This window comes from Urocitellus parryii, chromosome 4, assembly GCF_045843805.1.
Source record: "Urocitellus parryii isolate mUroPar1 chromosome 4, mUroPar1.hap1, whole genome shotgun sequence".
Lineage (NCBI taxonomy): Eukaryota > Metazoa > Chordata > Mammalia > Rodentia > Sciuridae > Urocitellus > Urocitellus parryii.
Genome location: NC_135534.1, coordinates 162,418,471 through 162,442,340, shown reverse-complemented (window position 1 = coordinate 162,442,340; position 23,870 = coordinate 162,418,471). Strand labels below are relative to the sequence as shown.

Here is a 23,870-nt window from a genome sequence, read left to right as displayed (position 1 = left end):
AGTTTTAGAATTATTTTGCTAAATCAAAGATAAATAGTCATGATGGAGCTCGGTTTCCAAAGTACCTTTAGATTCTGATAACCCTCTATTTTAAGAGGAGAAATCCCGAGTCAAGTAGGAACTTAGATACTAGAAACTGAAGACCCAAAAATCTTTGCCAAAGTCATCCTGCTTACAGATCCCAAAGATAGAGATGGTTTGTGTCTCAGAAAATTCCCCATGCAGCATTTGGAAGAAGAGGCTGTTTGATTCTTCTGTTTCTAATTAGCTTGTGTTTCTTAAATTTGATTCTCATTTTGCTTTAAAAAAAAAAACACATAAAACAGTACAAAGTTTGGTCTTTGTGATTGCTACAAACCTAAAAGCTATGTTACTTGAAATAAAGCAAATGAAAAAATTTCTGTTTTGTGACATTCAAATAATTATTACCTCTACTGGCAACAAAAAGAAAAACTTAGCACTTATATCACACATTTATGGCCAAACCAATTTAAAAATTAAATTGGAAGCCATGTGTAGTGGCACATGCAGGTAGTCCAAGCACTCAAGAGGACTAAAGTAGGAGAATCACTTGAGTCCAGGAGTTTAGAACCAGCCTGGACAATATCAAGAGCCCACCTCAAAAAAAAAAAAAAAAAAAAATTTCATAACGTTAGGATCTACTTTATCTACATTTCTTTGTGGCTAACACGTCAGACTATATGAACTTTCTCATACATATAAATTTTCAATTATATGTACATAGAATATCTTTTAAGACAATAAGATCTAGTAACAGTTTTGGCTCTATGGAAAAAAAAGAGAGAGAGAGACAGGGTCTTTGTCCTACCATAGGACAGTAGGTCTGGAAAGAAGATAATAGACCCAAAAGGAATATTTAATAGACAAAGACAGGGGTAGACTGTGCCTCATATATCCAATGTGAATATATTGCCTATTCAAAAAATACATTTTTAAATTTGAAAAAGAAAAAATAATGTTACTGACAATTATACACAGATGATAGGCAGATTCACTATTAGTGAAGCTTATACTTTGCAGCTTATAATAGTGAGATGTATTTCTACTGATGTGTGAACAATATCCCACACCAGCATAATATTCTAAGAAAATTTTTTTAAATTAAGGGTATAATCTAATCTGGTCTAATTACCCCTTAGATATATAGAATTCATTGCCCTGGTCCCCTTAACTGCTGATACTTTAATATAAATATACAACTATGCAATGCAAGTAGATTCAATGTTTACAAAGGTATTCAGGTATTTGCAAACTATATAGAAGGAATAAGTATCATTAGCTATATCTGACAAAAGGGGTAAGTCAAAATCTAAGTGACCTGCTTAAGGTCAACCAATAATCGAGATACATAAAATTCTCATCATTTAGAAATCTTCCTCAAAATTACATTTTAATGATAAAACAATAGAATTCTGCTAAAATTATTTCTGTGTGTGGGTGTGGACAAGCGCGAGCGAGAGAGTGTATATAGAAACAGAAAGAGAGAAGATAAGTAAGTTTTTAGTCATGATCTAACCCTTTCTTTTTTTTTTTTTCAGTTGTAGATAAACATAATACCTTTATTTATTTGTCTTTATGTGGTACTGAGGCTCGAACCCAGGGCCTCACACATGCTAGGCGAGAGCTCTACCACACTGAGCTACAAACCTAGCCCCAACCCTTTCTTATTCAGAAATGTTTGGCCACAAACTAAGTACAATGAGTGTGCAAGGTATTAAAATACAAGTTAATACATATACTATATTTGTTTCTTTATTTATATTAAAGAGCAAATCACTCAGATGAGAAGAGGGAAATGTCTGGGCAGAAAGGAGGATGTCTGAGCTGACCATTGAAGAATAACCAAGACGACATCAGAAGAAGGGGAAGGAATACATGTAGAAGTGGAGCACTGCAAAGGCTCAGGAAGAGTGAGCAGTAAATGCATATGAACAGAGGAAGCATGGGAGGAAACACAGCCTGACCAGGAGACTAGAACGGTTTGAGAAGCACTCACATACCATGCCACAGCATTTGGACTTATAACTACTACAGACAGCGAAATTAATAGGAAAGCCAAAACTTCAAAAATGGAAAAATGGATGAAACAATAGAATTTATGCAGAAAGGTTAAAAGACTTAAAGTTCACATAGTCCAATAGACTTCAAGCCCAGGAAGGCTTCTTTCTCAGACTGATAGTTACAGACATTCTCCCTCCCCACTGAAGACAGAAAAAAGATTAAGCACTCAGTTCTACAATATCACAATAAAAAATGAGCATAGAGGAGAATGAGAGAGAAGCTGGGTGAAAGTTAGAAGGAACAGAATTCCAAATGACTTAATGTGGGCAAAAATTAGTGTTTTATAAGACCATTTATTTAAGGAAAAAGTGGTATCTCCTTTTCAGGGAGTTTTGTTGTTGTTTGGTTGTCTGGTTTAGTTTGGTTTGAATTTTTGCAATGGTAGAGATAGAACCCAGGGCCTCACACATACCAGGCAAGCACTCTACCACCAAGCTACATCCCCAATCCTCAAAGAGCATTTTATAAGAGATGTTCACTGCTTCTAATATGTTCCTGTCTGACCATCTTGGAACGGTTGGCCCTTTCTATCCCTTGTGAATCTATGACCCTCAATCTGTGAATGGCCTAAACATGGCTATACAAAATGAATGTATAAATTATACAAAATAATGTATTATTGAAAGAACAAACATTATTCACTTGGAATAATCAGAGATAAGGTATTCCCAAGTCACAAAATACTTTTAAAGAAATAAGTGGTAGACTGGAGTTGTAATCAGTGGTAGAGCGCTTGCCCAGCATGTGTGAGACCCTGGGTTCAATTCTCAGCACCACATATAAGCAAGTAAATAAATAAAGTCCACCAATAACTAATAAAGATATTTTTAAAAAGGAAGAATTGCTATCATTTTCTAATATACATTACCAGTTGACAAGGGCTAACAAGTACTGCCAATACAGTGTATAAACTGTACCAATGTGATAGTACGAATTCTTATGGGAAACCTTTCTTAAAATAAGTCAAAAATTTTTACTACAATTGTGAATTATAAAATACTTTGTTAATTTCTCCATAAAAAAGAGCAATGGTAAATTTAAGTAGAGCCCCTAAACTTAAATACAGCAAAGGACCATAAATTCAAAATCATGGGGTTTAAATTAGCATGATCTTACTACACATTTTAAAGGAAACAAAAACAAGTTGGTCAATATTAACCCATAACATGGAATTTATAAACTTTTTTTCTGAAAGCTTAAATTGTCAACTGATCAAACACGGAAGAAGGAGTACCTGGTTGATGGAATGAGGTTGAGAATTCCATTGAGAACATAGCTAAACTCTGCATGATCCTGAGCAACAAGTGCCACCAGACCTTCGCAGCAGGCTGTTCGAACCACCACACTGTCACTGCAGCACTTCTCCCACAGCAAGTTCAAAGAAGGGGTCTGAAATCAAACCGGTGATTAAAGACACACTGATGAACAGCAAACACACACACCATCATTCATCAATACGTAATTTGTTCACAGTAGGCTAGCTTTCCTGTACCAACAGCATGCTGTTGTCACTCTGTTGCAAGAATAAACTAAAGTCGATTTTCTGAGAGAGCAAATGGATGTGTTTTGATATAGAAACTCTCTCACACCTGGTATCTGGGCTGCAAAATAAGTCTAGCTGCAGGCAGAGGTATAATCTAACATCAGGCACACAACCCAGCAAAGGCTTGACTCGAGCCCAGGTTCTAACAGGGCATTTTAATCAAACACCAACAGCATCAGCCTATCAGTTAGCCTAAGTTGAACTCCAAATATTACATATGCTTCAAGCCTTAAGTGGTAATAACATTTTCAGAAAATGTCCCTGCTCTTCGACCACCTCTATAAGTTGCCTGTGCCCTACCAATTTCCACAATTTGTCTAATGTGGGCCCAGAAAGGAGAGAAAAGTAGGACAATGCACCAGCTGCTCATCCCATCGCTACCAACAATGCCCAAGAAGAAGATTAAATTTTCTCCCTTCACACAGCAAATTCATCTTTGATAGAAAAGCACTGGAAGGACACCTGAGTAAACATAAAGTCTTATTTTGAAAACCTCTACAAAAGCAGGATGCTGCTTTTACAACTTTCTCAGGAACTCATGATTCCTAAAGAAGATTCACTGATAAAAGTAAACCTTTATTTGAAAGTATCATGGGCCAGGTCAGAGATGGATTTTCACATGGTTTTGTTTATTTATTGAAGAAAAAAAAAAGAACTCAAAATGAAGCTATTTTTCCTTCCTCTTGAAACAATCTTTTAGGGAAATATATCATTTTGGGGTAAAAAATGAAGATTGCAACTTCCAAACAGAATGGAATCCAACAAATATATTGTGCCCATTTTCCCTGCATGGCTGTCTGAGAGCCTCTTCAGTCTTCAGATCCCAGTATTAAAAGAACAATAGAGTTAAAAATCAGTCACTGCAGGAAGGAAATGTTTATATTCCGTTTCTCCTTTTATTCAGAAGAAAATCCCATTCACCTGTATGGACAATATCAAAGGGCTCTAAGTGTCATTATTCCATTACTAAGGCCAGAAAGAGAAAATAAATGGGTAAGTAAACTGTTGCCTCAGGTAATACTGTGTTCTCATGCATTTATTAGTAGAAGAGGAAACATTTAGTTACAGGGATTTGACATTCAATAAATCCTGGCAGTTTAAGTAAAACCACTAGATCTTCTCAAAGTACATAATGTGATTATAGGCAGGATTAGGATCAGGGTTCTCAGAAAACCTAATTTATATGAGTACATACAAATGCCAGATAAATGCCAATTAGCGAAGCGTGCCCCTACACTTACTTCCACATGTCAGCAGAAGCTGTAAAGAAATATAACTTAAAGAAGCTGACCAAAAAGAATGCAGAGAAAAAGCAATTAATTTATTTCTATTGTGAAAAACAATCTTATTTCCATCACCCATGTTCTCTGCAGAGTGCACCCAGCACACCTCTTGTAAGCAGAGATTCCTAACCAGCACATCAAGATACACTACACTGACCAACCAAGGCCCAAGTGCTGTGTCCCAGTATCTCAAGCTGTGCTTCAGCTGTGGGCACTCACCTGCCCTGTGTATGGAATGGAAGCTTTCCTCCCAGTCCCACTGTCAAGGCATGACCTTTCCAACTTTGGACTAATATGTGGGGCTGACCGGAAGCATGAGAAATCTCTTGCACCCAAACAAGACCACTATGTTCATTTTCTCTATTTGCCAAAAATACTTCCTCAGAAGTAACTTTCTCTAAAGTGTGGCTTTCCTCATTCCACCCCACCATTCTTTATTAATAGTCATAAGAATATTCCCCTTCATCCTCTCCACAAGCACTCTTAGAGTCTGTTGTAATAAATTTAAAAATTTTAAAGAATGCTATAGAGTAAAAACATAGCCAATCAAAAAAAAAAGAAAGAAAAGAAAAAGAAAAATACAAAACAGGCAATAAAGTTCTCACCATTCAAAATCATCTCCTTGGGGACCTGAACTATAAGGGAAACAAGACCAGTGCATTTGTGATCCAGCTTGTGGAAATATCACAATAGAATTAAAGCACAAAGTTAGAGGCTATGTGCAAGAATCATGGAGGAAGATGGCCGCTGGGTACGGGGGTCGCTGAAGTGCTGAGCGTGGGGCTCTGAGCAGCGGCTTTAATCGAGATTTCACGCAGCTTGTTAGAGCACCTTTCACCATTAATCTGTAGCGGACCACCTTGCCAAGCAGCAGAAAAAACAAAGAAATTGAAAGAGAGACGTGTTTCTGCTCAGAGCCGCGGGCGCTTTGCGCCCATCTGCTGCCTCTTTCACTTCGCTCCCGGCAGAGAAGCTGCGGATTGTAAGTACCTGAGACAAGAAAGCTCAATACACTCCCTCCTTTTATTCCTTTTTTTTTGTTTTTGAATATTTTCTATACAGGGAGAGTTAGTGGATGGATATTGTGGGCTGGGCTGTGGTTTCGGGGCTGAAAATCCACTCCGCGGGAGCCGCCATTTGCTTTATGCATGCTGTCTTAATGGCTCTGACTACATAGTCCAGCTGCCGCACCTAGAGACTGGAACTGGGCTGCCTGCCGAGTCCTGTCCTCCGAAGGCGGGACCACGACCGAGCGCCTCCGCGAGAGACCACGGTCGCTTGTTCCCTGCTGCACCTTTGAGCAGAGCCTGTTCTGGGGTCGTTCGGCATTCCCCTGCGAGGGGACCCGTGCTCCGGAGGTGGGAACTGGAGAGCCGCGGCGGCAGCAGCTCGGACTCCGGGAGCCAGGAGCCGCGGCGGCAGCAGCTTGGACCCCGGGAACCAGGCACCTAGCCAAGGAGCGGCGGAGGTCACGGCGGCGCTGCTAAGGCCGCGGACAAGCGCGGCGCCCGAGCGCGGCCCAGAGGTGGAGGCGATGACAGCAGGGTTTCAGTTCTAGAAAACTGGACGGGAAACAGAAGCAGCAGTTTGTATAATCCCAAGATCTTGCTTATGCCAGGAAACTGTAAGGGCAACATGAATGTCACTGAGGTGGTCTAACATGGCGGCAGACGCGGAGAGATCAAGTCTCTGACCTCTTCAATTGTGCGGATATAGGGAGCTGTAAATTATCTAAAGTCTGCTTGCTCAGGATCACTAGGCAAAGTTGAGCTGACGTGGAGCTAGGGCGCACAGCCTGGGCCCCTCAGAAAACGCACACTGAGCACGAATCAGCTGCATTCAAGCTCTGGTTCGCCTCCTTCTAGTGACTCAGCACTAACGATCCCACTGAAATAACTAGTCGGCCCACCTGAACTCACAGAGGTAAAAGCCAACTGAGCACCATAGCCGGACCCAGGGAATCAGGAGAGACGTGGGACCTGCAGTGCAGATCTCCCGGCTATTACTTCCACCAGTGCTGACAACAGAGGTCCCTTGCACCAGCTACCAGGGGAGTTGCTACCTGAGGGCAAACAAGTTCGCTGGGGGCCCTCAGCCCCAAACCCTACAAACTTGGGGTCTGAGGGAGGCAAACAGAAAGGGTGTGCCCAGGCACCCATGAAAACAGGGCTCCCAGGAGCAGCAGACCTGGCGTGTAGTCAGTATTGTGGTGAGTGTCACAGGTGAGCGGGGCCTGGCTTGAGGAACCACAAGAGAAGGTCCTAGGCACTCAGGATTGGAGACCCGCACAGTCTGGGAAGAAGAGCTGAGGCACAGTGATTGGCTCCCACCTATCAAGAAGAGAAGCCTGGCCCAGTGGGCATAGCTCCACCAACTGGAAGAGAAGCTAATCGAGCTATATGACTGCATTTATTATTATTATTTTTTTTTAATGATTATTATTAGTATTTTTTTTTTCACTTTTTGTTGTTGTTGTAGTTGTTGTTCTTTAACTTTCTTATTAATGGTTTCAATTTTTTTAAACTCTTTTTATTTTATTAGTATTACTATTATTTTTTAAACTTTAATTTCCATTTTTTATTATCATTATAAAAATTTTTTTTTTTTTTTTTTGGTTTTAAAGTTTTATTTTTTTCGTTTCTTCTTTCTTTCTTTTCACTTTTTCTTTTCTTTTGTCTTCTCACTTCTTCTCAATTTTCCTATTCCCCCTTCCTTGAATTCTACCTGCCTATACTCATTCTCTTTAGTGACTTCTTCCCTCCCCTTCTAATATCTCTCCTCCCCAGTGCCTACAAGCTAGGCAAACCTGCAACCCACGGGCGGGTCAGGTCCAGCAACCTGCCGAGTGACAGAATAGCTACACGTGCCTGCAGGGAACGCGGACAGGACCCACAAGTAGGACAGGGCCGGTGGCTTGCTGAGGGGCAGGCCCGTCCCCTCCCCCAGTGTCTGCAGGTAGGCGGGACTGTGACCACCGGCAGATGGGCCGAGCAGCCTGCTGAGGGGCGGAACCGGCCCCTCACCCAGTGACTGCAAGCTAGGCGAACCTTCGACCCATCGGGAGGTTAGGCCCAGCAACCTGCGGAGTGACAGAGGTGCTCCTCGTGCCTGCTGGGTAGGCGGACCTTTGACCGACCAGCAGAGCAGAACTAGGGCCTGCCAGCGTGGTAGACGGATCACACCAATTGGAGGAGGATCACAGCCACTACCTGCCCTGCAAGGGTGATTTTTCAACTATTCAAGAGCAATATAAATAAATAGAGAGAAAATTTCAAAACACAACAGTTTCACCAAGCAGAAAGAAACGCCAGCAGTATGAAAAGACAAGGAAAGAAAGGATCACAGGCAATGCAGGTCAACTCAACTTTAGAAGAGGTAGTAGGTGCAACAGATGGAATGTCAGATAGAGAGGTCAGGATATACATGCTTCAGATGATCTGGAGTCTCAAGGAAGACATGAGACAGCAAAATCAGATAATGAAAGATCACATTGACAAACAAATCCAGGAAGTAAAAGATCAATTTCACAGGGAGATAGAGGTAATAAAAAACAAACAAATAGAAATCCTAGAAATGCAGGAAAAAATAAACCAACTTAAAAACTCAATTGAGAATACTACCAGCAGAGTGGATCACTTAGAAGATAGAACATCAGACAATGAAGACAGAGTATTTCAACTTGAAAAGAACATAGATAGCTCAGCAAGTCTACTAAGAAACCATGAGCAGAACATCCAAGAGCTATGGGATAATATCAAAAGACCAAACTTAAGAGTCATTGGGATACAGGAAGGCACAGAGCTCCAAACCAAAGGATTAAGCAATATATTCAGTGAAATAATACGAGAAAACTTCCCAGACTTGAAGAATGAGACAGAATCCCAAATCCTAGAAGCCTACAGGACGCCGAATGTGCAAAATCATAAGAGATCCACACCTAGACACATTATAATGAAGATGTCCAACATACAGAATAAGGAGAGAATTTTAAAAGCTACAAGGGAAAGGAAGCAGATTACATTTAGGGGTAAACCAATCAGGATAACAGCTGATCTCTCAACACAGACTCTAAAAGCTAGAAGATCCTGGAATAACATATTTCAAACGCTTAAAGAAAATGGATTCCAACCAAGAATCGTGTATCCGGCGAAATTAAGCTTCAGGTTAGAAGATGAAATTAAAACCTTCCACGACAAACAAAAGTTAAAGGAATTCGCAGCTAGAAAACCATCTCTTCAAAAAATACTAGGCAAAACATTACAGGAAGAGGAAATGGAAAATAACATTGATAACCAACAATGGGAGGTAGGACAGTAAAGGGGGGAAAGTAGTCCAAGAGGATAACAAATCAGGTTCAGTAACATCAATAAACAAATATGGACAGAAGAACAAACCATATCTCAATAATAACCCTAAATGTTAATGGCTTAAACTCACCAATTAAGAGACACAGGCTAGTAGAATGGATCACAAAACAAGACCCAACAATATGCTGTTTACAGGAGACGCACTTGATAGGAAAAGATGTACATAGACTGAAGGTGAAAGGTTGGGAAAAATCATATCACTCATATGGACCACGGAAACAAGCAGGAGTGTCCATACTCATATCTAATAAAATAGATTTCAAGCCAAAGCTAATCAAAAGGGATAAAGAAGGACACTTCATACTGCTCAAGGGAACCATACACCAACAAGACATAACAATCATAAATATATATGCCCCAAATAATGGTGCAGCCGTGTTCATCAAGCAAACTCTTCTCAAGTTCAAGAGTCTAATAGACCACCATACAATAATCATGGGAGACTTCAACACACCTCTCTCACCACTGGACAGATCTTCCAAACAAAAGTTAAATAAGGAAACTATAGAACTGAATAACACAATTAACAACCTAGACTTAATTGACATGTATAGACTATACCACCCAACATCAAGTAGCTACACTTTTTTCTCAGCAGCACATGGAACCTTCTCAAAAATAGACCATATACTATGTCACAGGGCAACTCTTAGACAATACAAAGAGGTAGAGATAATACCATGCATCTTGTCTGATCATAATGGAATGAAACTGAAAATCAATGATAAAAGAAGAAAGGAAAAATCAAGCATCACCTGGAGAATGAACAATAGGTTGCTGAGTGATCAATGGGTTTTAGAAGACATCAAGGAGGAAATTAAAAAATTCCTAGAGTTAAATGAAAACACAGACACAACATATCGGAATCTATGGGACACATTGAAAGCAGTTCTAAGAGGAAAATTCATTGCTTGGAGTTCATTACTCAAAAAAAGAAAAAACCAACAAATAAATGATCTCATACTTCATCTCAAAATCCTAGAAAAAGAAGAGCAAAACGACAGCAAAAGAAGTAGAAGGCAAGAAATAATTAAAATCAGAGCTGAAATTAATGAAATTGAAACAAAAGAAACAATTGAAAAAATTGACAAAACTAAAAGCTGGTTCTTTGAAAAAATAAATAAAATTGACAGACCCTTAGCCATGCTAACGAAGAGAAAAAGAGAGAGAACCCAAATTACTAGCATACGGGATGAAAAAGGCAATATCACAACAGACACTTCAGAAATACAGAAGATAATCAGAAATTACTTTGAATCCTTATACTCCAATAAAATAGAAGATAGTGAAGGCATAGATAAATTCCTTGAGTCTTATGATCTGCCCAGATTGAGCCAGGAGGATATAGACAACCTAAACAGACCAATAACAATAGAGGAAATAGAAGAAACCATCAAAAGACTACCATCTAAGAAAAGCCCAGGACCGGATGGGTATACAGCAGAGTTTTACAAAACCTTTAAAGAGGAACTAACACCAATACTTTTCAAGCTATTTCAGGAAATAGAAAAAGAGGGAGAACTTCCAAATTCATTCTACGAGGCCAACATCACCCTGATTCCGAAACCAGACAAAGACACTTCAAAGAAAGAAAACTACAGACCAATATCTCTAATGAACCTTGATGCAAAAATCCTCAATAAAATTCTGGCGAATCGGATTCAAATACATATCAAAAAAATTATACACCATGACCAAGTAGGATTCATCCCTGGTATGCAAGGTTGGTTCAATATACGGAAATCAATAAATGTTATCCACCACATCAATAGACTTAAAAATAAGAACCATATGATCATCTCGATAGATGCAGAAAAAGCTTTCGACAAAGTACAGCATCCCTTTATGTTCAAAACTCTAGAAAAATTAGGGATAACTGGATCATACCTCAACATTGTAAAAGCAATCTATGATAAGCCACAGGCCAGCATCATTCTGAATGGAGAAAAATTGAAGGCATTCCCTCTAAGATCTGGTACAAGACAGGGATGCCCTCTCTCACCACTTCTGTTCAACATAGTCCTCGAAACACTGGCCAGAGCAATCAGGCAGACGAAAGAAATTAAAGGCATAAAAATAGGAAAAGAAGAACTTAAATTATCACTATTTGCAGATGATATGATTCTATACCTAGCAGACCCAAAAGGGTCTACAAAGAAGCTATTAGAGCTAATAAATGAATTCAGCAAAGTGGCAGGATATAAGATCAACACGCATAAATCAAAGGCATTCCTGTATATCAGCGACAAATCCTCTGAAACGGAAATGAGGACAACTACTCCATTCACAATATCCCCCAAAAAAATAAAATACTTGGGAATCAACCTAACAAAAGAGGTGAAAGATTTATACAATGAAAATTACAGAACCCTAAAGAAAGACATAGAAGAAGACCTTAGAAGATGGAAAAATATACCCTGCTCATGGATAGGCAGAACTAACATCATCAAAATGGCGATATTACCAAAAGTCCTATATAAGTTCAATGCAATGCCAATCAAAATCCCAACAGCATATCTTGTAGAAATCGATAAAAGAATCATGAAATTCATATGGAACAATAAAAGACCCAGAATAGCAAAAACAATACTAAACAGGAAGTGTGAATCAGGCGGTATAGCGATACCAGACTTCAAACTATACTACAGAGCAATAGTAACAAAAACAGCATGGTACTGGTACCAAAACAGGCGGGTGGACCAATGGTACAGAATAGAGGACTCAGTAACCAATCCACAAAACTACAACTATCTTATTTTTGATAAAGGGGCTAAAAGCATGCAATGGAGGAAGGATAGCATCTTCAACAAATGGTGCTGGGAAAACTGGAAATCCATTTGCACCAAAATGAATCTGAATCCCTATCTCTCGCCGTGCACAAAAGTTAACTCAAAATGGATCAAGGAGCTTGATATTAAATCAGAGACATGGCATCTGATAGAAGAAAAAGTTGGTTATGATCTACACGCTGTGGGATCGGGCTCCAAATTCCTCAATAGGACACCCATAGCGCTAGAGTTAACAAATAGAATCAACAAATGGGACTTACTCAAACTAAAAAGTTTTTTCTCAGCAAAAGAAACAATAAGAGAGATAAACAGGGAACCTACATCCTGGGAACAAATCTTTACTCCACACACTTCAGATAGAGCCCTAATAACCAGAATATACAAAGAACTCAAAAAATTAGACAATAAGATAACAAATAACCCAATCAATAAATGGGCCAAGGACCTGAACAGACACTTCTCAGAGGAGGACATACAATCAATCAACAAGTACATGAAAAAATGCTCACCATCGCTAGCAGTCAGAGAAATGCAAATCAAAACTACCCTAAGATACCATCTCACTCCAGTAAGACTGGCAGCCATTAGGAAGTCAAACAACAATAAGTGCTGGAGAGGATGCGGGGAAAAGGGCACTCTTGTTCATTGCTGGTGGGACTGCAAATTAGTGCAGCCAATTTGGAAAGCAGTATGGAGATTTCTCGGAAAGCTGGGAATGGAACCACCATTCGACCCAGCTATTCCCCTTCTCGGTCTATTCCCTAAAGCCCTAACAAGAGCATGCTACAGGGACACTGCAACATCGATGTTCATAGCAGCTCAATTCACGATAGCAAGACTGTGGAACCAGCCTAGATGCCCTTCAATAGATGAATGGATAAAAAAAATGTGGCATTTATATACTATGGAGTATTATTCTGCATTAAAAAATGACAAAATCATAGAATTTGGAGGGAAATGGATGGCATTAGAGCAGATTATGCTAAGTGAAGCTAGTCAATCTTTAAAAAACAAATACCAAATGACTCCTTTGATATAAGGGGAGTAAACAAGGACAGGGTAGGGACGAAGAGCTTGAGAAGAAGATTTACATTAAACAGGGATGAGAGGTGGGAGGGAAAGGGAGTGAGAAGGGAAATCGCATGGTAATGGAAGGCGATCCTCAGGGTTATACAAAAATGACATATAAGAGGAAAGGAGGGGTAAGACAAGATAATACAAATGGAAGAAATGATCTACAGTAGAAGGGGTAGAGAGAGAAAAGGGGAAGGGAGGGGAGGGGAGGGGAGGGGAGGGGAGGGGGGATAGTAGAGAATAGGACAGACAGCAGAATACATCAGACAAGAGAAAGGCAATATGTCAATCAATGGAAGGGTAACTGATGTGATACAGCAATCTGTATACGGGGTAAAATTGGGAGTTCATAACCCACTTGAATCAAACTGTGAAATATGATGTATTAAGAACTATGTAATGTTTTGAATGACCAACAATAAAAAAAAAAAAAAAAAAAAATAAAGCACAAAGTTAAAGACAGACCTGGTTGGTGGATTGGTGAATCTTTCCTGAAAAACCATTTTCCTTTAGGACTGCAGCAATAAGATGACCCACAGCCTAGAAAACAAACAAAATTAATGAATACATTCTCTCAGAAGTTCTTTGCAAATAATGCACCTGAAGGTACCAGATATCAATACTAGTTGATGTGTGTATAATGCATATGCCAAGGAGCCAACTGGTAATAAACAAAGTTCCCCTTCATTGAATGTTGCAATACCAAAGGCACTGAATTAGGCACTCTACAGACAAAACTCCTATTCTTCAGAACCACCCTAAAGGTATGCATTTTATCCCAGATTACCAATAAGCAAACTACAATTCATATTAAAAATGATGGCCAGATTTTCAATTCAAATTGCTGTCATGTAGTGATACAATGTATTTTCAGATTGCTTAATTCACTAAATCATGAGACAAATGAGAAACCCTCACAATTTTTAAAATTATCTCTGCATCTAAATGAAATTCATCATATTTCATCATACCTTTAGTGAAAATGGAGAAAAAATTCATCCCTGTCTTTACAACTATAGCCCATCCAGACCTGAACCAATAGATCTCCCCTTTCTCACTGCCATTCTCCCTCTTCTAGGCCTATTATTTTTTTATTTCATTATCATTTTATCATAGGTTCCAGCCTTTTAATAAAAATTCAGTCTCATAAATCTCTCTAAAATTTTCCCATATCCTGCTTTAGTCAAAGAGCCCCACGTTAAATTCATGATTCTTACAGAGGCATTGATTACATAAACACATAAATATTGTTACCTCCTACCACCTCATCTTCATACCCCCAGTATGGGATCCAGTATGCTGGCAACAATCATAGTCATTCTGAGAAGGTTGAGGAAATATTTACTGAAGCAACTGTCATCCTATACTTGGGGCAATGTATGATATAGCTGAAAACAGCTGTCAGTCTTGTAAAGTTTCCAGAGAAGTTCAAATAAAACACAACACCCACTCCCTTCGTGTGTGTGTGTGTGTGTGTGTGTGTGTGTGTGCGTGCGTGTGTTTCAAACACAGGAACTCATTTAAGACCTCAATGCTTAAGGGGCTCAGTTTTGTAAAACTTGTCACTCAATTTACATGAATTTTAAGTTTACTTCAATTTACTCTTACCTCCTAGCAAAAGGTTAATACCAAGAACTGAGGACCAGTGAATAGTTTTAGATTCTGTTTCACAAAGTATACCATATTTCATTGAATGTATCTGGCCATCAGCTGTGAGATAAACCATTCTTTTATATACCACAAAAAGAAAAACAGTGCCAATTAATCTATAATATTCAATGCTTCTTATAATTTAGAATTTTGATTTTATATTAATGACAGAGCTCTTTGAGACTCATTTAGAAAACCATGGCCAAGTTCAAAAATGTGCAGGCAGCACCAACTGTATCTCAACTGCTGCCATCAATGACTATATGCCATCCAATTTCAAAGATGCTAAAATGCAAAAAAATGTGTGTGAATCAATGAAATATGGTGCGAACACTGAGCAGTGGTTACAAAAGAATAGTAAAAAGAACTTAATTCACAGAGGACAGGGCACAATTATAAGAGCCTAATAAAACCAATGAAATGCAACAGAAGGGAAAAAAAGCTATAGTTCATATTAGAAAAAGGACTAAAAGAAAATAAGCCTAATTCTATATATCCCCCACTTCTACCAGATTCAATTTCTCCAATGTATTTTTGAAGTCATCTTCTAACAAATCAGAGATAGAGCCTAAATTGATTTGAAAACACAAAAGGCAAGGATAATTCAGTTGACATTGTTACTTAAATCTTTCACAACAGAATTTTAAACAGACATTTTATGCTACACAATACACATACGCTTTTCACTTAATTTAAAAGTAACAGGCATTTTCTTGATTTTCTATCAAGGAACCCCTAGCACAGAAAAATAAACTTTGTGGACAGGGTCCTCGAAGCCTCCGTTGTCTTCTTCACGGCAAGAACCTGTGCTGTACAGAGCAGGATATGACTCCAACCCAGTCAGGTAGAAGGGAATCTTGCATAAGGAGTGTCCTACTCCTCATGGAAGGGTTCCCCACTACCCAGCTAAGTCAATTCCCACCGCGGGCCTCTCCGAAGTGAGCTGTTGAAAGGATCCAAGATGCTGCTCTGGCCATGGGTAAGTCTTCAGGCTGGCTTTTTAGCTTTATTCTCCCAGGAAAAGACAACAAGCATTTTAGAACCTTGATTAACCAGAGTGCATCTAGTTAGCCATCTTTCTTTTAGCTATTCATCTTCATTACAGAAAAACTCTCTAAAATGAAATAACACAGTCTTCTGCCTCAATAGTTGGAACAAATTTTAAATCCAGGCTTTTTTAATTATTGAATGGCATTATTATAAAAATCTATTATTCTTAATAGTTGCAGAGAGATAAAATATATGTATTTTAAATATTAATCCTTATATTCTTTGGATATATAACCATTTTACTTCTGCTCCTAATAATTAATTATAGACATAAAAAATCCATACATACATATTCAGGAGCCTACTAGTTAATCAAGGTTTTTATTATCTCTAAGAAGAGAAGTATGATATAAATAAAAGCTGAGATTGGTCAATTTTAGATATTTGAAATTTCAAATATACTTTTTCAAATAAACACATATAAAAGTTATTTAGTAAAATATTTTCTATATGTAGAACAAAATATCAAATGTTAAATATTAATATTATTTAAAATATTAAATGTTAAAATAACAAAGTTCAATTAACCATCCAGCAAAAAAGGTCACTTGTGACCATGAAAAATAAATAGATAAAATTACCTGTGATTGGATAAGAGAATTTGGAAAATCAAACCTTTTTCTGATATCCTCTGACATTTTTGCCTTTCTTACATGTATCTACTCAGGCTCTGTAACCAAAGCAAAAAAATAATTATTAGTCCTCTAATAGGATTGGAGTTCAAACCAATTATTCCCCAAATAACATGAATGAAATTCATGTAATTCATTCCAAAGACAGCAATGGTAATAAAACTCTGCAGAGTAACCCTTGACATAACATTCCTGACTGACCACTTCAGCACTCAACAGCACAACTGACAAAGCCCAGCAGCTCTTGGTCATTATTAGAGTTAATCCTGAAACAGATGAATTCACACCATGACCACCCCAATAAAAAATCCAAAAGTTCACCCCACATTTGAACTAGAATGTAATCTTTTATGGCTCAAAACATATAAGGGAGAGTCAGACAGTCAGAGAACTGTTTACAGGGTGCCTCACTTAGGCACAAGCTTTCATTTAAGCACTAATCCAACTGCTAATGACAAGTGTGACGCTTAGGTGAATTTTCTCACACATTAAAAGAACAATCAAGACAGAATTTTTTATTCTTAATCAAGACAGATTTTTTTATTCTTAACTGAGATATATAGTTGCAGGAAGGAGAGTTAATTAAGCCAGAATTTTGTGTGGAAAGCCAGGTTCCTATCTGAGTCTTTTTGTGTCTGTCAGAGGTGGTAAGAATATGGTCCAAATAAATCCATTAGGTTACTCCTGCAAGCATGCACTTTTAGCTTCTCTTGTCACTGAGGATCAAATATCCCTTTGTGAGCTGGCCTCAGCTCCTTTGCTTATGTGTATAAACCTCAGATGACAGTAAATTTTATATGTACCAGAGCTATTCAAGCAATAGTATTTGAACCACTAGCCTTTTAAATAAAATTCTGCTCTATGGCTAATGTGAAAAAAAAAAAGATGAAGCATACAGTGAGCACCAATTTTTAATACTTATATTACACATCTTCCTACTGGGCTCTAAAAAAAAAAAATATGCAATGATGGAGGAGGGCAGATGATGAAGGGAAAGCAAAGAACTAATAAGGAGACTTCCTAAAGAACCCAATTTATCCAGTCTCCATGCAGCACCACAACCAACAAATTACACTACTTTGAAAAATATGGTGGTTTAGATTGCTATTTACTATAACATAATTAAAAAGTAGAATTTGCCTGGGATGATGATGCATACCTATAATCCCAGCAGTTCAGGAGGCTGAGGCAGAAGGATCATGAGTTCAAAGCCAGCCTCAGCAACTTAGCAAAGCCCTAAGCAACATAGTAAGACCCTGTCTCTAAATAAAATATAAAAGGGGCTGAGGATGTAGCTCGGTGGGTAAGCACTCCGGGTTAATTCCCCAGTCCCAACATAAATAAATAGGGGCTGGGGATGTGGCTCAAGTGGTAGCGCGCTCGCCTGGCATGTGTGCGGCCCGGGTTCGATCCTCAGTACCACATACAAACAAAGATGTTGTGTCTGCTGAAAACTAAAAAATAAATATTAAAAAAAAAAAAAAAAGAATTCTGCTGGGGCACAGATTCACAACTTAAAGATTCATTCATTGATTTAACAGATACTTACTGGATGCCTATTGTCTATCCAGGCACTGTTCTAGGTGCCAGGGCTATTTTTAAAAAATAGACAAAAGTCTCTATGTTCATAGAGTTTATAGTCCAGTAGAATGAGGCAAACAATTTTTAAAAAGGCATAAAATGCTTAACATATTAGGTGATAAGTGCTGAGGAGAAAAAGACAGGCAGTAAAGCAGAGTAAAGGGAATGAGAGATTGGGAAGGGCACACTTTCGAGTTTAAATAGGGTGGCCAGGAAAGGTTGGCATTTGAACAGGACTTAAAGGAGGAAGGGGAGTTAGCCTAACTAATACAACAGACATCTGGGGCCACAGGGCACAGGGAGCTAAAAAAAAGTGCTGAAGACCTGTTTTAGGAAGAGCGAGGAGATGGGCATGAGGCAGAGTGAAACTGTTCGCAGTTCAGTTCATTTTCTCCCAGCTCTCCTCTCACAATTTCCTTCACCACCATTCTGTTAATCCACTCAGTCACAAAATCAGCTGCCTTCTTCCTAACACATCAGGGTCCACTTTTCCTCTGCACTCTTTACTCCAGACTCATCATCTTCGTTGTTCATGCCAAGTATACTGCAGTAACTGCTTAGTCTTGGGGCTTTCCATGCTTGAGTTCATCCCACACATCGCTGTCAAATTAATTGTCCTGAAATGCTATTTCCACCACCACATCATTTCCCTGTGAAGAATTCATAGTGGGTTTTCAATTGCCTGTCAGATTAAATGCAAATTCTGATGCCCAGCTTTTAAGCACTCTACCAACAGTCACCAATTCAGCTTCATTTTCACTGCTGTAATTCCAATCTAGCTAAAACAGTTTTCAAAATGATCCCACATGCATCAAATCTGCTCATTCCTAAGGGATTTTATTTATACACTTCTCTACCAAACAGAATGTCCTTCTCTATGTACCCCAACTATTTAAAGACTTAACATAGCACATCTTTGTTAAGCCTCCTTCCCCAATCAGCCACATCAAACAGTAATCACCAGCTTTGCTATTATTGCATTTGGTCTGGCTCAAAACTTTCTGTGACTATTTACATTGGAATTGCAAATCTCTTTCTGTAAAGGAACATACAGCAACTACTCAGATATGCTATTGTAGTACAAAAACAGCTATAGATAATACTTATGGGTATAACCATGGCTGTGTTCTGATAATTTTTTTTATAAAAGCAGATGTTAGGTGGCCATAGTTTGTTAATTCCTGGTTTACATGATGACTATTTTAAAATTAATTTATAAAATTTCTTGATATAATTGCTACAATTAACATCCGAATTTTGCTCTGTGCCTCCAGGAAGCTAATGTAAATACATAAAGTAATCTTTTATTATTTAAAAGATGGAAATGTACCCTTTATCAAAGAAAAAAAAAACTTTTTCATGCCCTTAAACTTGGAAAGAACTTTCTCACATTGGGATTTATATATGAAATACAAAATGATATTAGACAATATTCTCAATACCATAAGCAAAAAGAAGTTTTATATTACCTCTTTTAAAAACAAATCCCAGATAAAGCCTCGGGTATAATGTAACATGTAATTCAGCAAGAGAGTCTCAGCTAATGGGGTTCAAGTACAGAGTTTTCAGATGATCTAATCTAGCTTAATAGAAGGTAGACTTTAGAGTACCCAGAGAAGTAGATGGCTATCAATGTGTCACAGAATGGGCTTAGTCAAATGGCAATAGCGATAAAGCAACAGAAGAAAATGTGGGGCTGTACTCTCAGATTCAGGCCAAGAACACTAGAATTCCTATATGGCTTTAGGGACCAGATGAACAACTGTTTAGGCTAATAGCTTATCTTAGCAGAGAAGAAGCTGAGCCATCCAAAAAGATGACCTTGTCTTTAGGAAGTGGGCCACCGTGGTTAAAGAGTGCTGTTTTTATCAAAATTACCTAAGGATAAATGTCAAATACCTAAGCTTACAAAAGACAGCCCTAATTTCAGCTTGACACTTTAGAGAATGAATACATTTTTAAATCTATAGTAACTTTATCTCTCCTAACAAATGGCCATTAAGCATTCTCAAAACCACTACCCAAGCTACAATATGATTTGATACCATCCTTGATTTGCTATCCTTGGGCTACAAATTGCAAGTGTCTTTCATCTACAGGAGACTTATATTTCAAGGTTAATCACAACCATGTGGCCTTTCAAGGTATAAAAACATCATATTCTCTTAGGGAATTTCAAAAGAGAATACACATGCTTGCCTTAGCATTGGCAGTGAAGCATGTGTCCTACTTTAATTTTAATCTCAACTTCCTTTGGGCATTTTACACATTAAAGAAAAACTATTTATATATTACCTCTTATCATAGCATTCTTACTAAAAGGAAACCAGTCACAATATGATCCATAAATCACATTCCACAAAAGCAGTGTTTGATTTTAAAAGATTTATCTCCAACCTGTCATTATGTCTTTTTTTTTTTTTTTGGTCCATTTAAATCTAAATCTAACTCAGAAAGAGAATTTTTAATGAGTCCTTTAAACTCCCCATGAATCAAAGCATTTGTTTAATATAAGCAATTATCATATTATCTGCCAAGGTGTTTTAGCCCCATAAGAATACTTCCAAGAAAATAAATCTATCAATTGAACTCCAGCAGTAAGAAAAGAGCAACACATAGATAAAGCACTGTGGGTTTTCAAAATTCCTCCTCAGTTTCTCTCGGAGATGAAGATATACATGACATATCACATCAAACTTCAAATGAAGGGCACAATCTGAAAAACAAGAGAAAATCTATCTAATTGTATTCACAAGGGCTCTGGAAACCCAGCAAAGGGAGTAATTGATTATACAGGGTGGCTGAAAGATGGGGAGAGTCTGAAGATCAAACAGAAAAACATTTGAGCATTTCTGACTACCAAATTTCCACATGGAAAGGACTCAAGGGCAGTGATTTATGTAGAAGTCAGGGCTGTGCAAAGTACATTCTTTTTTGCTTGTTCAGTTTGGTTTGGTTTGGTTTTTTAGTATTGGGATTAAACTCAGGAGCACTTTACATCTGAGGTATATCCCCAGTCCTTTTTATTTTTTATTTAGAGATAGGGTTCACTAAGTTGCTAAGGCTAGCCTTAAACTTCCAATCCTTCTGCCTCAGCCTCCTGAGTCACTGGAATTATAGGTGTGGACCACCATGCCTGGCCACAAAGTACACTCTTAAAGTTGATTTATATGAGCAATGTCATCAGCAAATGGTTAGAAATGTATGCTTCACATTAACCAGAACTTATTTTTCAGAGACACAACATCTGGGGCTTCTTTTCTTTTCTTTTAATTATTTTTTTTTGTTTTGTTTTGTTTTGTTTTTTGTTTTTGGTACCAAGGATTGAACCCAGGGACACTTAACCACTGAGCCACATCCTCAGCCCTTTTTATATTTTATTTAGAAACAGGATCTCACTAAGTTCCTTAGAGCCTCGCTGAGTTGCTGAGACAGGCTTTGAACAGGCTTTGATCCTCTTGCCTCAGCCTCCCAACCTGCTTGGATTACAGGTGTATGCTACTGCGACCAACAGGGCTTATTTTCATTGTAACATTTTCTAACATTTTATCACCAACTGCAATTTATTGGTTATGGTGTTTACTTAGTTCCTCTCACAACTTAAGCTGCTCAAGAATCAATCTGACAGTTTTAAACACAAAGTGTGGCTCCCCTTTATTCTCAGGGGAATGAACCCCCAGTGGATGTCGGAAACCACAGATAAGCACTGAACTGTACACACAAGCACTGTGATACTGCAACATTTAATCTGATAATTGAAATGGATACTATGTAACTAAAGAGCCTAGAGTACACAACTTGGAAAAGCTGGACAAAGGGATGACTCACACCCAGGCTGAACAGAGTAGAACTGCATGAGATTTTATCACATTAGTCAGAGTGTTGTGCAATTAAAATTTACCAATTTTTTATTTCTGAAATTTTCCATTTAATATTTTAGAACACAGGTGACCAAGAGGAAATGAAATCACAGATAGGTTAACTGAAGTTAAGAGAAACTACTGTATTTTGAATTTTTTTTTCTTTTTATGACTTTTATTTGGATGGTGCAGAGAAAGCTAATGAGTACCATCAATAAATTTGAGCTGAATTAGGAATACAGCTCAGTGATAGAGTGCTTGGCCTAGCATGCACAAAGCCCTGAGTTTGATTCCCAACACTGCAAGTGATAATAATAATAGTAATAATAATAATAATAATAACAAAATATAGATGAATTTTATAAAGTTATCAAGACTATGAATCAGGACATATTCTATCAGAGTACTTTTCTAATTGACTGACCCTGCCCCTCAAACACAGGGAGTGGGGGTGGAATATCTACCTATACTTTGCAAATACCTATTCTGCCCTGCTGTCCAATATTTATATCTTCCTTAATCTTCTACCTCCTTTGACTCTCATCTTCTCCTTACTAGTCCCAAGTATTTTTGTAGATCCTCCCCAAGATCCGGCAATGGTTCTGTTTCACACCTAGTATTAAATTTAAAATAAAAAATTTAAAATAAAAATTCTACTAAGAATTCAAGCTTAGCCTCAATTCTTACCTCAAAAGCTACATAATCTAGCTGCAGTTAACATTTCCAAACAAACAGGATGAGACACTTGGAACCCATTTAACTACATCAGTCATAAAAAAGGGAAAGATCATGGAAAAGTCTCAATGCAAAGTTTTTAACTTTCCATAAAGAGCAAGTACAACTAAACAGGAATTTTTAATCTTATAGTCTCAAAAAGACCACTAAATCATATTTAAACTAAGAGTAGAAAATGCATTTATTTTAGTAATTTCAAAATCAAGCTGAAGTAGAGGGCAACTAAATGGTGTGACAGAGCCACTTGATCAATATTGTAATCAGAGAAGGCAGAAATCATACAATGTGGAAGAGACGACTACCCATCCTCCAATATATACTCTCTGCTTTGACCCACTTTTTCCCATTATCCCAGATGTGGAACACCTATAAAAATTTATGTATTACATATTTTATAATGTTTTTCTGGTATGTATTATACAATGTATAATAATTATAATATACTGGTGTTAACTAATATGATAATAGGTAAGCTTTAGATTATAATTTCCATCCTATTTTAATGCATCTGCATCAATTTCCCTGAAATACTCTCAGAATTCAGAACTTGGTGCTAATGGGTTAATAAAATGTAACCTGACTAACTCTGTTACATTTCCTAGCCTCAAGTATGATTAGGTATAATCAAGCGATCAGGTTCTCTCCAGTGAAGTTTGAGCAGAAGTGATGTACTATTTCCAGACTGAAGCCTGCCTCCTGCTTCCTCCATACTTTCTTCCCAACCACAACCAGGTTTTGGAAACAGTGGAGATTAAACTGTGCAGGTGAAGATAATGTCCCTAAGACACTTTTTTTTTTTTAAACTCAGTCTCAGGATGGAAGGAACCTAGATCCCTGAATGACAGATTAGTGCAGAGCTGCATTCGTAGAACTCCAAGTATCACATGAGGAAGAAAGAAATTTCTACCTTGTTTAAATCACTGTATTTTAGGATCACCTAATGGAAGCAGCTAGTACTTCCTTAATTATTACAATGGACTTGGTGTCATCTCCCTCCCATACTTTCTTTCACTGGAGAAATGAAGAAACTGAATGTCAGAAAGGTTGAAGCAAACTGCCAAAATGAAAAACAGTCATGGAAGATTTCAGGTGAAAAGAGATTTCGTGACTTCAGCCCACTGGTTTTTTCCACTTGACCATCAGTAACATGAAGCACCAGCATGTTCCACATCACTGCATCATGTCCCCAAAATTTTAAGACCTATCATTCAAGTACTGAGCAAA

General features: G+C 38.0%; 1 protein-coding gene across 2 annotated transcripts in view; it reads right to left on the bottom strand.

Moving 5' to 3' along the window:
- Focad (focadhesin) overlaps positions 1 to 23,870 on the bottom strand; it is a 283,866-nt gene that overhangs the window by 244,968 nt on the left and 15,028 nt on the right. For both annotated transcript variants that reach the window (XM_026397575.2, XM_077797050.1), the window contains exons 2-4: positions 16,420 to 16,508; positions 13,604 to 13,678; positions 3,317 to 3,471 (exon numbers count right to left, since the gene is read on the bottom strand). In XM_026397575.2, coding sequence (XP_026253360.2) covers positions 3,317 to 3,471; positions 13,604 to 13,678; positions 16,420 to 16,476 — 287 coding nt within the window. In that variant the 5' untranslated portion in view covers positions 16,477 to 16,508. The remainder of the gene's footprint in view (positions 1 to 3,316; positions 3,472 to 13,603; positions 13,679 to 16,419; positions 16,509 to 23,870) is intronic.